The sequence below is a fragment of the Ambystoma mexicanum genome, chromosome 13 (genome assembly GCF_040938575.1).
Source record: "Ambystoma mexicanum isolate Mex_15411 chromosome 13, UKY_AmexF1_1, whole genome shotgun sequence".
NCBI classification, from domain to species: Eukaryota; Metazoa; Chordata; class Amphibia; order Caudata; family Ambystomatidae; genus Ambystoma; species Ambystoma mexicanum.
In genome coordinates this window covers 512,851,143-512,863,306 of record NC_090938.1, presented here as the reverse complement: position 1 = coordinate 512,863,306, position 12,164 = coordinate 512,851,143, and the positions used below count along the sequence as shown (strand labels likewise).

General features: G+C 52.2%; 1 protein-coding gene across 1 annotated transcript in view; it reads right to left on the bottom strand.

Annotated features, from left to right (window-relative positions):
* Window positions 1–11,532, bottom strand: part of RND2 (Rho family GTPase 2) — a 229,614-nt gene extending 218,082 nt beyond the window's left edge. The window contains exons 1-2 of the mRNA XM_069634198.1: window positions 11,223–11,532; window positions 9,842–9,929 (exon numbers count right to left, since the gene is read on the bottom strand). Coding sequence (XP_069490299.1) covers window positions 9,842–9,929; window positions 11,223–11,363 — 229 coding nt within the window. The 5' untranslated portion in view covers window positions 11,364–11,532. The remainder of the gene's footprint in view (window positions 1–9,841; window positions 9,930–11,222) is intronic.
* Between the last annotated feature and the right edge of the window lie 632 nt (window positions 11,533–12,164).

The following is a 12,164-nucleotide window of genomic DNA, read 5'->3' as shown; positions in this document are numbered from 1 at the left end:
GTGGTATATATTCATTGACGATATTTTTACGCATTTTTAGCCATTGAAGGCATCCATCAAGACATACAAGAGGGGTGTTGTTCTTCCTTCCCCTTCCTGGTCAGCCGACCCCACATCATCCAGCATCATGTGTGATTCTGTTATCATCACTCTGCCCATGCATGCTTCTTTTCACGGTGCACATTAATTGACGACGTATTGAATATCTCTTACTTAGATGAACAAGCCATCAGTCCTCCCAAGCAAACATACGAGCGGTGGTTTGAAAATGATTATGTGAAATGCACACTCATCACATTACTCTTTTTTGGAAGTGACATTCCGGAAAACCGGTTCAGTGAAAAAGGGTCTAAAAACATAAACCAAGGTAAAATGTGCCCGGAGCCACTTTGTAGAAATCCACAGAGTGAACTAGAGTCGACTGCCTTGAATAAAATAGTTTAAAAAACTGAAAATGCTAATGTTTTCTGGCCGAACACAGAGATTGAACCCTTTTGGATGTGAGGCACAACAGGCTCTGGCAGTTCTAAGGGGAAGGGAGGGTCGCTCACATTTTTAGGACTTTAGACACGGCAGTCCAATAACCGCAGACACTCCAGCGTCTGTCATCCTTTGCACTCTGATTGCACAAGATCCTATTGTTTGCTCTTAGTTACACATTACTTGCAAAACCCTCATTATAAAAAAAATAAATGGCAGTGTTGATGGCAGCTGTCTGGACGGGGTGTGTGGGGGTGGGGGAATAAGCAGACCGTGTTTTCACCACGACATCCAGGTCCTTGGCCCACCATCAAAAGGAGCCAAGAACATTGGGTGTCAGACTGAACTTCACAAGTTCGAATCCAACAAAGGGGCCGACTCAACCCTTCATTCTTCCGAGGCCGTTAAACGGAGCAGCATTAAACTGGGTAACAACAACACCGTTTATCACAGAGTTTTTAAGGACGCACATTACTATTGCAAGTATTATTAACACACAATAGTCTTTGATACATCAAAAACAAGATGGGCTGATCCCTGAAGACCCACCATGCCCAGATGTGCAGAAAGTATTGGGATTCAGCCCTATGTCTGCAACCTTTGACTCTCCCGATGTTTTGGACTACAACTCCCATGACCCCTTGTCATTGACAGTGCTGCGTAGACCTGTTAGGAATTGAAGTCCAAAACATCTGGAGAGCCAAAGGTTGCAGACCCCTGATTAATACCCAGAAAGAGGTCAGCAATGACACTGAGAAGTTGAAACCGTGACAAATATTGACACCGCCTTCCAGGCACAACCTGCTTCCTTCATAATTGACCAAATGCGAGATTTGAACTGTGTGTGATTGTCGTGAATGGCAAAACTTGCCAGCATGCTTCGGTAACAACAAAGACAGGACTGCCTAGAGCCACCTGGCTTGACCAGTGGTCTTACCGCCTTGGTGCAGTGAGCTGGAAGTCTTCCCAAAGTGAGCTGGAAATTCTTCCCAAATGTAATATAGCCATAGATCTTGCAATGGCAGAAAAGGAATCCCAAGCACGCCCCGTTTGTACATATCGCTGTTTAGTCGTAAACACTGACACTGCGGTCTCCAGTTTGATCCCCAGACAGTGATGTGATGCGTCTGGTAACTTCCGCTCCAAGTCTAGCAGTGGAACTATTTAGGGACAATGGAATGCTGATTTCTCCACCCCATGCCAAAAGAGGGAAGATAGCTCAGTGGGTTGAATGCCTGCTTTACTTGTGTTTATGTGCACGTGCGTGTGCACACCCTGGTCTGAGGTTTGAACCTCTGTCTTTTTTAATCTGCGATAGGTCAGGGAAATATCATTGGCTACTTATTTAGAAAGCATTTAACACAAGCATTTAGACGTTAGTAAACACTTTGGGCCCGATCCACAGAATATTTGCCCGGTTCAAAATTAATTTGCACTGCTGAAAAGTGACTTTGCACCGCTGACAGAAACCCTGATTCATGGAACAGTGCACAGTGTATTTTTGCAGTGCAAAGTCCGGGCAAAGCTGTCGGAAGTGCAAAGTCACTTTTCAGCAGTGCAAATTCATTTTGAACCGGGCAAATATTCCATGTATCGGGCCCTATGTTGGCAGAGTTGGGACTATAGACAGCGGAAGATACAATATTTTAACCAAAGTCACCCATGGCAGTCAAGTTGGGAAGCTGGGATTAGAACCCATGCCACGTGAAAGCACAATCAGCAATTTAAGCATGGAGCAATAAGGCAAGCGCGTTTGAGTTAGGCAATACGAACACATTATAGTTAAACAACTGGACACAACTCATTTGGTAGGGTGCTCGACATGCTCAAAATCATTCTTCAGTTGGCTGGCAGTGAGTACTTTGTGGCTAGAGGTTCAAGAAAAAAAATCTTTGACCCGCTTTGCATCAGGTGACTAGATGGCAGGCAAAACTTTTCCCTCCTCAGCTCTTCCGTGATACATTATTTCTAATCAGGCATGGGAGACTGATGTTGATTTGAAGTTAAATAAGACTACAACTCCCAGGATTCAATAGTTGGCTTAATTAAAATTCCGGCCTGCAAATATGTTGTCTTGGTGGCATGGATTTACCCGGTCACCCTATCTTTGCACTACAGGGTCGTGTCCCCGTGAGTAGGTGGTCCAGTCCTGTGCTTTTATTTGCATGGAAGTAATATAAACAGCGTTGCCAACAGTGATTGTAAGTATTGCCAGTGGCAGAGCCGGGAGGGTGGGGGTGCCACCCCCCTGGTTCTCCCCTAGTGCCCAGTTCGCCCACTCGGTGCCCAGTGCGCACCCCAACCTCCCTCTGGCACCATATTGCCCGCCCAACCTAGCACCAAAATCTGCCTCCGCTACTCAGTATTGGCACAAAGAGCGATGCTGGCTAAAAAGTAGCAGGGAGAAGCTTGATGGCGATGGGTGACAGGCTCTACATGAGCTCTCGGACCACAGGCCCACGACCTCTTTCTTGTATATGCTTTGCATGCATGGCGCCGCTCTTCACTGCAGCTCGGAGATCAAGGCAGACTCTGCAATATTTAGCAGTGTCACTTTCAGCAGACACCCAATAGTCACGACGTCAGACCCCCGCGCTGCCATGGCTGCTGCATGTCTTCAAATATCAACCAGGCTGCGGAACGGATGGACGACATCTCCCTCCATGGCTGAAACAGCCACAGGGCGCAGGATGAGGCCTCCTTCTCTGCCTGAAACAACGAGGAGTCCATAGGATGAGGCCTCCCTCCCTGCTGAGCCAGCCAGGAGCGTGCAGGATGAGGCCTACCTCCATGACTGAAACGGCTTGGTGTGCGCAGGATGAGGCCTCCCTCGCTGCTGAACCAGCCAGGAGCGTGCAGGATGAGGCCTCCCTCTCTGACGGAAACAGCTTGATGTGTGCAGGATGAGGCCTCCCTCCCATACTGTAACCGCTTGATGTGTGCAGGATGAGGCCTCCCGCCCAGACTGTACCCGCTTGATGTGTGCAGGATGAGGCCTCCCGCCCAGACTGTACCCGCTTGATGTGTGCAGGATGAGGCCTCCCTCCCAGGCTGTACCCGCTTGATGTGTGCAGGATGAGGCCTCCCTCCCAGACTGTAACCGCTTGATGTGTGCAGGATGAGGCCTCCCTCCCAGACTGTACCCGCTTGATGTGTGCAGCTTGATGTGTGCAGGATGAGGCCTCCCTCCATGACTGAAACTGCTTGGTGTGTGCAGGATGAAGCCGCCCAGCGTCCTCTCTGTCTGAAACAATGAGGTGTGCGAAGGATGAAACCCCCGAACGCCCCTGACTGATCCAGTCAGGTGTGTGCAGGATGAGGCCTGCCTCTCCATCCGAAACAGCCTGCTGTGTATGATTAGACCCCCCCCCCCGCCCCTCCGTGTGAAACAATCGTGTGTGTAAAATGAGGCCTCCCTCCCTGCTGAGCCAGCCTCTGGTGTGTGCAGAATGAGGCCTCCATACCTGCTGAGCCAGCCTCTGGTGTGTGCAGGAGGAGGCCTCCATACCTGCTGAGCCAGCCTCTGGTGTGTGCAGGAGGAGGCCTCCATACCTGCTGAGCCAGCCTCTGGTGTGTGCAGGAGGAGGCCTTCATCCTTGCTGAGCCAGCCTCTGGTGTGTGCAGGAGGAGGCCTCCATACCTGCTGAGCCAGCCTCTGGTGTGTGCAGGAGGAGGCCTTCATCCTTGCTGAGCCAGCCTCTGGTGTGTGCAGGAGGAGGCCTTCATCCTTGCTGAGCCAGCCTCTGGTGTGTGCAGGAGGAGGCCTCCATACCTTCTGAGCCAGCCTCTGGTGTGTGCAGGAGGAGGCCTCCATACCTTCTGAGACAGCCTCTGGTGTGTGCAGGAGGAAGCCTCCATACCTGCTGAACCCGCCTATTGTGTCCAGGAAGAGGTCTTTCTCCCTTTTTGAAATCCCCTAATGAATAGGGACTATCTACCCGACCTGCCCTGGTGCATAATGACTGAGGCCTCCCTCCCAGCCTGACATGCCCTAGTGCATAATGGCAGAGGCCTTGCTCCCAGCCTGACATCGCCTGCTGCATAATGGATGAGGCCTCCCTCCCCACCTGACATGCCCTGGCGCATAATGGCCGAAGACTCCATCCCAGCCTGACATCCCCTAGTGCATAATGGCTGAGGCCCCCTCCCCCCGCCTGACATACCCTGCTGCATAATGGCCGAGGCCTCCCTCCCAACCTGACATACCTCTAGTGCATAATGGCCGAGGCCTCCCTCCCAGCCTGACATACCCTGGTGCATAATGGCTGGGGCTTCCCTCCCAGTCTGACATACCCTGGTGCATAATGGCCGACGCCTCCCTCCCAGCCTAACATACCCTGGTGCATAATGGCCGGGGCCTCTCTCCCAGACTGACATACCCTGCTGCATAATGGCAGAGACCTCCCTCCGAGCATTACATACCCTGGTGCATAATGGCCGAGGCCTCCCTCCCAGACTGACAAACCCTGGTGCATAATGGCAGAGGCGTCCCCCCCCAGCCTGACATACCCTGGTGCTTAATGGATGAGGCCTCCCTCTCAGCCTGACATACCCTGGTGCATAATGACTGGGGCCTCCCTCCCAGACTGACATACCCTGGTGCGTAAAGGCAGAGGCTTCCCTCCCAGCCTGGCATTCCCTGGTGCACAATGGCCGAGGCCTCCCTCCCTGGCTGAGATACCCTGGTGCATAATGGCTGAGGACTCCTCCCCAGCCTGACATACGCTGCTGCATAATGGGCAAGGCCTCCCTCCCAGCCTGACATACCCTAGCGCATAATGGCAGAGGCCTCCCTCCCAGCCTTACATACCCTGGTGCATAATGGCCGAGGCTTTACTCCCAGATTGACATACCCTGGTGCATAATGGCCGAGGCCTCCCTCCCAGCCTGACATCCTCTGATGCATAGTGGCTGAGGCCTCCCACCCAGTCTGACATACCCTGGTGCATAATGGCTGAGGCCTCCCTCCCAGATTGACAAACCCTGGTGCATAATGGCAGAGGCTTCCCTCCCAGCCTGACATACCCTGGTGCATAATGGCTGAGGCATCCCTCCCAGCCTGACATACCTTGGTGCATAATGGCCGAGGCTTCTCTCCCAGACTGACATACCCTGGTGCATAATAGCCGAGGCCTCCCTCCCAGCCTGACATCCTCTGGTGCATAATGGCTGAGGCCTCCCACCCAGTCTGACATACCCTGGTGCATAATGGCCGAGGCCTCCCTCCCAAATTGTAAAAAACCCTGGTGCATAATGGCAGAGGCTTCCCTCCCAGCCTGACATACCCTGGTGCATAATGGCTGAGGCCTCCCTCCCAGCCCGACATCCTCTGGTGCATAATGGCTGAGGCCTCCCACCCAGTCTGACATACCCTGGTGCACAATGGCCGAGGCCTCCCTCCCAGATTGTAAAAAACCCTGGCGCATAATGGCAGAGGCTTCCCTCCCAGCCTGACATACCCTGGTGCATAAGGGTTGAGGCCTCCCTCCCAGCCCGACATCCCCTGGTGCATAATGGCTGAGGCCTCCCTCCCAGCCTGACATAACGTGGTGCATAATGGCTGAGCCCTCCCACCCAGCCAGAAATAACCTGGTGCATAACGGCTGAGGCCTCTCTCCCAGCCTGACATAGCCTGATGTTGGATGGGTGTGGGCTCCCAGCCTGCGATACCCTATTGAAGTACCCTGATGTGTGGGGGCGAAGGCCTTCATCCCAGACGAGGGCCACGCCCGCCCCTAAAATCAGGAAGTTTTGGCAGCCCAAACTGCTGCAAGAAACCCCCGTTTGGAGGGCTGGGATTATCATTAAAATAAGTACAGCTTTCACAGGTACGTCTGCGCTTTGTTCTGGGGCGGGGAGCTTTGTGTTGCATTCCTGGCAAAGGAGAGGCCTCCTTTTGGGCTCAGTGAGGAATGACAAAAAACGAGTTTATGCCCTGACAGCGCTTCTCGAGTAAACCAGGAGTAGGGTTACCAGATGGCTCCACGTCACCGGGACACTCTGGGCCTGTCCTGGGCTTCCATTTTATAAACCGTTATTAATATGGTATCGTAGGGGTGCAGCATCGAGCACTTTAAAGTCGAGAGATACCCTTATAAGGGTACCATGTGACTCCGTGTTACCAGAGGTATCTGGGGGGCATAGCTCAGCAGCCTCGCGCTTGCCTTGGAAGCAAGACGATGCGGAGCAACACAGGTTCGATCCCCGGGTCCGTGCTCAGAAACCTCTGGGTAGTAAACCCATTATAAATAACCACTCATTACCATCATGCACGAGTACTGAGCTGTCATTTCACCATCAATTTGTTAGTCTTCCGTCACATCAACCGGACTAAATAAAACACTGAATTTGAAAAAGGCCCACCAGGTGACATCTGGTCGACCCTCTGCATTAAACAGGTATACTCCTCATAAACTGCCTTCTATTGTAGATTTATACCAGCTTGGATGTTATCAATCACAAGGCTAGGCTGCTAGCACACTTCAAATCTCGCACTATACACATGTCATGAAACATACTTCACAATCATTTCGTTCCCAGTTTGTGGACTAGCTGATGTTTAGCCACGGTTAACACATCACGTGGTCTTAAATACTGGCCCATCCCACAAGGCCCAAAAGGTTGATAGCAGTTGGCAAACTAACCCAATCATTGGTACTCATATTATCTTCCTCGGAAAGTTGAAAGGCGGAGTCGGGCCTGCTGGTATGAATCTGCGACCCAGGAGGTAAGAGAAGTAAGCTGTTTAATGTCTTACAGGCAGCTTTTAAACTGGCCATGACTTCCCACGGGTAGAGCAGGTGCAGATCAGTGGTCGAAGTGAGCTGGAACAGTTGGGAGCTGAGTTCCACTACTGCAAACATTTTCACTATTCCTGAACTGTTCTTTGTGAAGTTACAGCACATTTCCCCACTTACCACCCAATAGCAGTTACAGCTTAACTGCAATCTATTTCACCTCAATTGGCTGTCAAGCAGCCTAGCCTGGCTGCAACCCTTGAAAACGGTGTTGCGCGTTGCTGAGCGCCAGGCTCACAGTTTGACTACTTGTTTGGTACACTTCTACCACTGGGGCAGATCAGAGCAGGTATCGTCCCATCACACATATACCAGCCTGCTGAGAAGCGCCGATACTATCCAATTGTATGTACAGCAGCCCAGCTGCGAAGTGCCGCCACTTACTGATCGCAAGTACACCAGCAGCAGTGGTACAGTCATGCTAAAAGTGCAGCAGCTCTGCAGAGAAAAGCTGGCACTACTGTCCCGTCAAACGTATAGCAGCCCACGTGAGAAATGCTGGCGGTGCCATTAAGCGTACAGCAGCTGCAGCACTGGCACTTTAACGGCTTCTGTTCCATAAAATGCACAACACAGCCCCTTTGAGAAATGCTGGCACTGCCACTTTGAATGCACAGATGTCAAGTGCTAGCAATAGTGGTCGAAGTGAATGGGAACGGTCAGGAGCGCGGTGTTCCACTACTTTTTTCTTCCTGCTGTTTACCATTCCTCTACTCTTTACGACCATATTCACCATTCTAAATAGAGGATTTGTCCATTCATGTCCCCTGTGCAAGTGTAAAATTGTAATAGGAGCCTTAGTTACTAGTCACTTAAACTATCGCAATGCCCCGTCCGCTACACCTTGTCACATGTAGCACTACTCTTGCGCCCACCGTCTCCCCTGTTGCACTAATTTTTTCGGTACACTTCTACCACTGGCTGGCACTCTCCTCTTAAAAGTAGTTCTGCGGAGTGATTGCTTGGACTCCACTCTTCTTTGTCTCCCTGCCTGCAGCCCCGGCGAGCCCCCCCTGACTTAAAGTGCTGCCACTTGCCAGATACAGCCGCCCACACCGTTCTTCACTCACTGCGCCAGACCCTATGAAATTGACTGGCGGCGTGACTGAAATACTGGCGCACCTGTTCCGGGTACTGAGTGAGTAGGGGGGGCTGGACGGGGGGTGGGGGGGGCTCAGAGTGATTGAGGCACAATAGAACCTGAACGACTGAAATGACATTGTGTGTTTGAGCCGGGGATGGACCATTTGAAATCACATGTTAAAGAAGTTCTGGGACACATATGAACTTGTTCGGTGACAGGTAGGCCGTTGAACTGTACAAGAGGCCGAATATTTCAGAACAGTGGGCGCCCCTTGTGCCAATATATTTCCAAAAGAAGGAACCGTCATTCAAAATGCAGAACATCCACCGTCGCTAGAATAAGCTCACTTTTCATGATTTTACATTCGATATTTTCCATGGAGGATATTAGCTCATCAACTCTCAAACATCGACCACGATGTCACCGGCAATCGAACGCCACAAACAGTAATGTCAATACTGTACAACCCTCCACACCCCCGACCCCGCTGCCCCCCACCCACACCAAACACACTAACAAGGCAACAATCGTGACGTCTAGTACCTGGGGCGTTCTTTGGGCAACATTTTCTAGAAAATCGGCCAATCTAAGCACTACAGCGCAAGCCTGCTATGGGCGCCCGTCTCAAAGTACGTTTACAATTGTTGGGCCAATGGCACCCATTGCACCACACAACACAAGCACTTGTCTTCCAGAAAAACAGGTGATACGCAAACATCATGTTCCGCTCTCCATTCGGCAACATGCATGCCATCGAACAGCTGGGGCCTGACCCTCTATGTGACCCACCCAGCCCCATCCCAAATAAACGATCCTCTGTTCAACTTTGCAGAGTTAGGGAGCATGGCCGCACCATGTGTGTCCTCAGAGTCCCCTTTCCCCTATCCTCGCAATTAGCCAACGGCTCTGTGCACTGTGGGACTTGTAGTTTCACCTTTTCCATCAGTCCCAGCATGCGGAGTGCAGTTGGTTAAAAGCCAGGTCCTGATAATGAGGAACTCCAGGAGGCAGGCGCAGAGGGGTGGTCTGTGGCAGGCATGTCACATCTGTATATGGTGGTGAAGCGCAGGGGGGGGTGCCCTCCACATCCCCACCGCTTCACCACCATATACAGATGTGGGGATAGTGCTGCCGGCCCGCCTTTCCACCACCCGTTGTCTTTGGGCAGGATGTCAAATGCCTTGGTGTACTGGAAACAAGGACCATCCAAAGACTCCCCGGCATTTCCCAGGCATACGCCAGGAGACAGACATGAAATGACACGCGTCCACAATAAGAAAAGGCGCCGAGAATCCCACGTCACCAATCTACATTCCGATGTTGAGACAAGTCTGGCAGCAATGATATTCAAGTGGAAGTCCGCGAATCCCACATACATATGTGTGTGTGTTCGCGGACACGTGTATGTGTGTATGCTGGCATGCGCTTTATATCCGCACAACGGCCACGTCCGGGTATAAGGTAGGTCGGAGTCTCCTACCTGAAGTGTCCCACATGTTAAGCTCTATCCTCTGCTTCTCAATCTCAAAGCTCGCCGTGTAGTTTTCAAAAACCGTGGGGACATAGTTCTGAAACAGAAGGTGGGTAGGGGAGTGAGTAAAAAACACAAGGCGAGGGTTGGTATCAGCGTTACAAAAGCAATTAATGCGACGCATTCCACAAATGACCCACAACGGAATGATACTCGTGTGGCGCACCACAACCTTTAAAAGCCGAGAGAACTCGCCAGCAGTAGAACACAATGCCACACATCTTTCGAGCAGGTGCATCGACCCCCGGAGCTATCCTGCCAGTGAGAGGCACCCATCACACAATGGAACGTTCCTTTGTTCCTCCGTTTTACAACTGAGCGCCAGGGGACCATTCGGGTGGTGATAGTGCGAGGTACAAATACCCTTTAACATTAACATCGTGTAACTCTTTAGGAAGGGGCGGGGCGGGTCTGTGACTCCCAACAGACCACACAGATAGAACTAACTCCGACCATCTCTTCTCCTGCACAATTACCCACTGGGTGGGGTGGGCATTAAGCAGGTTATGTGCGCGTGATAGCCCAATAAAACGCGCACCGATCACCCACGAGAGAAACCCACCCTGCCCCCAACTAAAACTCTGGTCTGGGCTGTCCTTAATAGCTACCTGACTCTATCTGCGCCTGGAAGTGCTACAGTTCGCTGCATGCGCTATACACTCCATGGGACAACACGACTACAAAGGATAGGGGTCTGGGGGCAATATCACCTCCCTCAGGGGTGGAGGAGAGGAAGACTGCTTAACCCATAGGAAGTTATGTTTGTCAAGCATGCCAAAACCCTAAAACTTTTGAAAGCAGCAGCCCGAGCTTAATGCCATCCGGGTGCGAGACTGCGAGTACAGAAACCCGCAGAACGAACGCAGGCGGAATATGGAGTCACTTACAGTAACGACCACCTTACGCTTTCAGTCATACGCACGCTATGCATTTCATTAAATTGACTTTAGAAAGTTGTACACGTAGCGCTTCAGAGGGCGTTGGTGTGTTTCAAAGCGCCCGAGTTCAGCAGAAAGGGAAAGCGATGTGTGCTGGATTGTGCAACCATTTTCCCAGTGCCCATCCGTCCACCCTATATCCGTCGTTTTGGGGCAGTCCGTGTGTGTGTGTGTGGAGGGAAAGAGCGAATGGTGGGGAGGCGGCCGAGAATGGGAGGGGATCCCTGCACCTGATCCCGTGCAGTCGATTGAGTTCCCCATATCAGCACACAGTCAGCACACAGCGGCTAGAAGCGGTTAAGTGCGCACTGCGAGCTAGCTAGTGTATACGCGATCGTGGCATTAGAAAGGACCCAGCGCGACTGACGGAGTTGTGCAGGTGTGCTACTGACCTCGGGATAGCAGTCCTTGGCGAAGACGTGCAGTAGGGCTGTTTTCCCGCACTGTGTGTCTCCCACCACCACGATCTTGCAGCGGGCTATCTGGCTCTCCATAGTCTTCCCGGCCGGCTGCTTGCGGTGCCCTGCCTTCATTGACAGCCAGTGGGTGCTCCTGGAGATGCTGTCCCTGTACGTCCCCTGCAAGCAAGACGACCACCAGCAGCAGCAGCAGTCCACACAGTGCCCGGCCCCCCTGCTTGCTTCCCCTGCTCTGACCTGCCGGGCTCAGCTCTCCAGCATTGTGCTGGTGCCACTGCCAGACTCTCACATTTCGTGACACTGGCAGATACGTTCGCCACACCCACTCTTTCAACGCGCCAATGAGCTACGTGGCTGGAAGACGAATTAGCATAAGGGGCGGGGCGTGAGTAGCATTACGAGCTGCAAGCTGAGGGATCCGAGCGCACCAGCAGCAGATGCTACTTCCACTTTCCTGCTGGGGAGGGAGGTTCTGCTGCAGCCTCCGCGGCGGTGTTCACGCTGCTGCTGTTTGCGGTCCTGTTCGTGGTGATACACCTGGTGGTGGTGTTGTGGCTGCAGATGGTGGAGATGCTGTTGCCCGCGTTACTGCTTCAGCTGGGGCATTGATACGGGTGCTGTCTCTGGCGGTGCTGCTGCTTGCTTTGTTGCTTGGGGGGAAGATTCTGTCACTGATGCTTTGTTTCGGTGGCCGCTGACACTGGTATTGCTGATGATATGATATGATATTTGTATTGCGCTCATACACAAGTGTTTCAGAGCGCGACGAGGCAAGGGAGGGGAACAAGGGAGGATAAACAGCGATCTTACTAGGCCCAGTGACATTGAGAACGCACAAGTGCAGGCGAGAGGGAAGGGGGAAAGTGCAACAGGAGGAGTGGTAAGTGCTGAACACCTGATCGAAAACAAGCACAG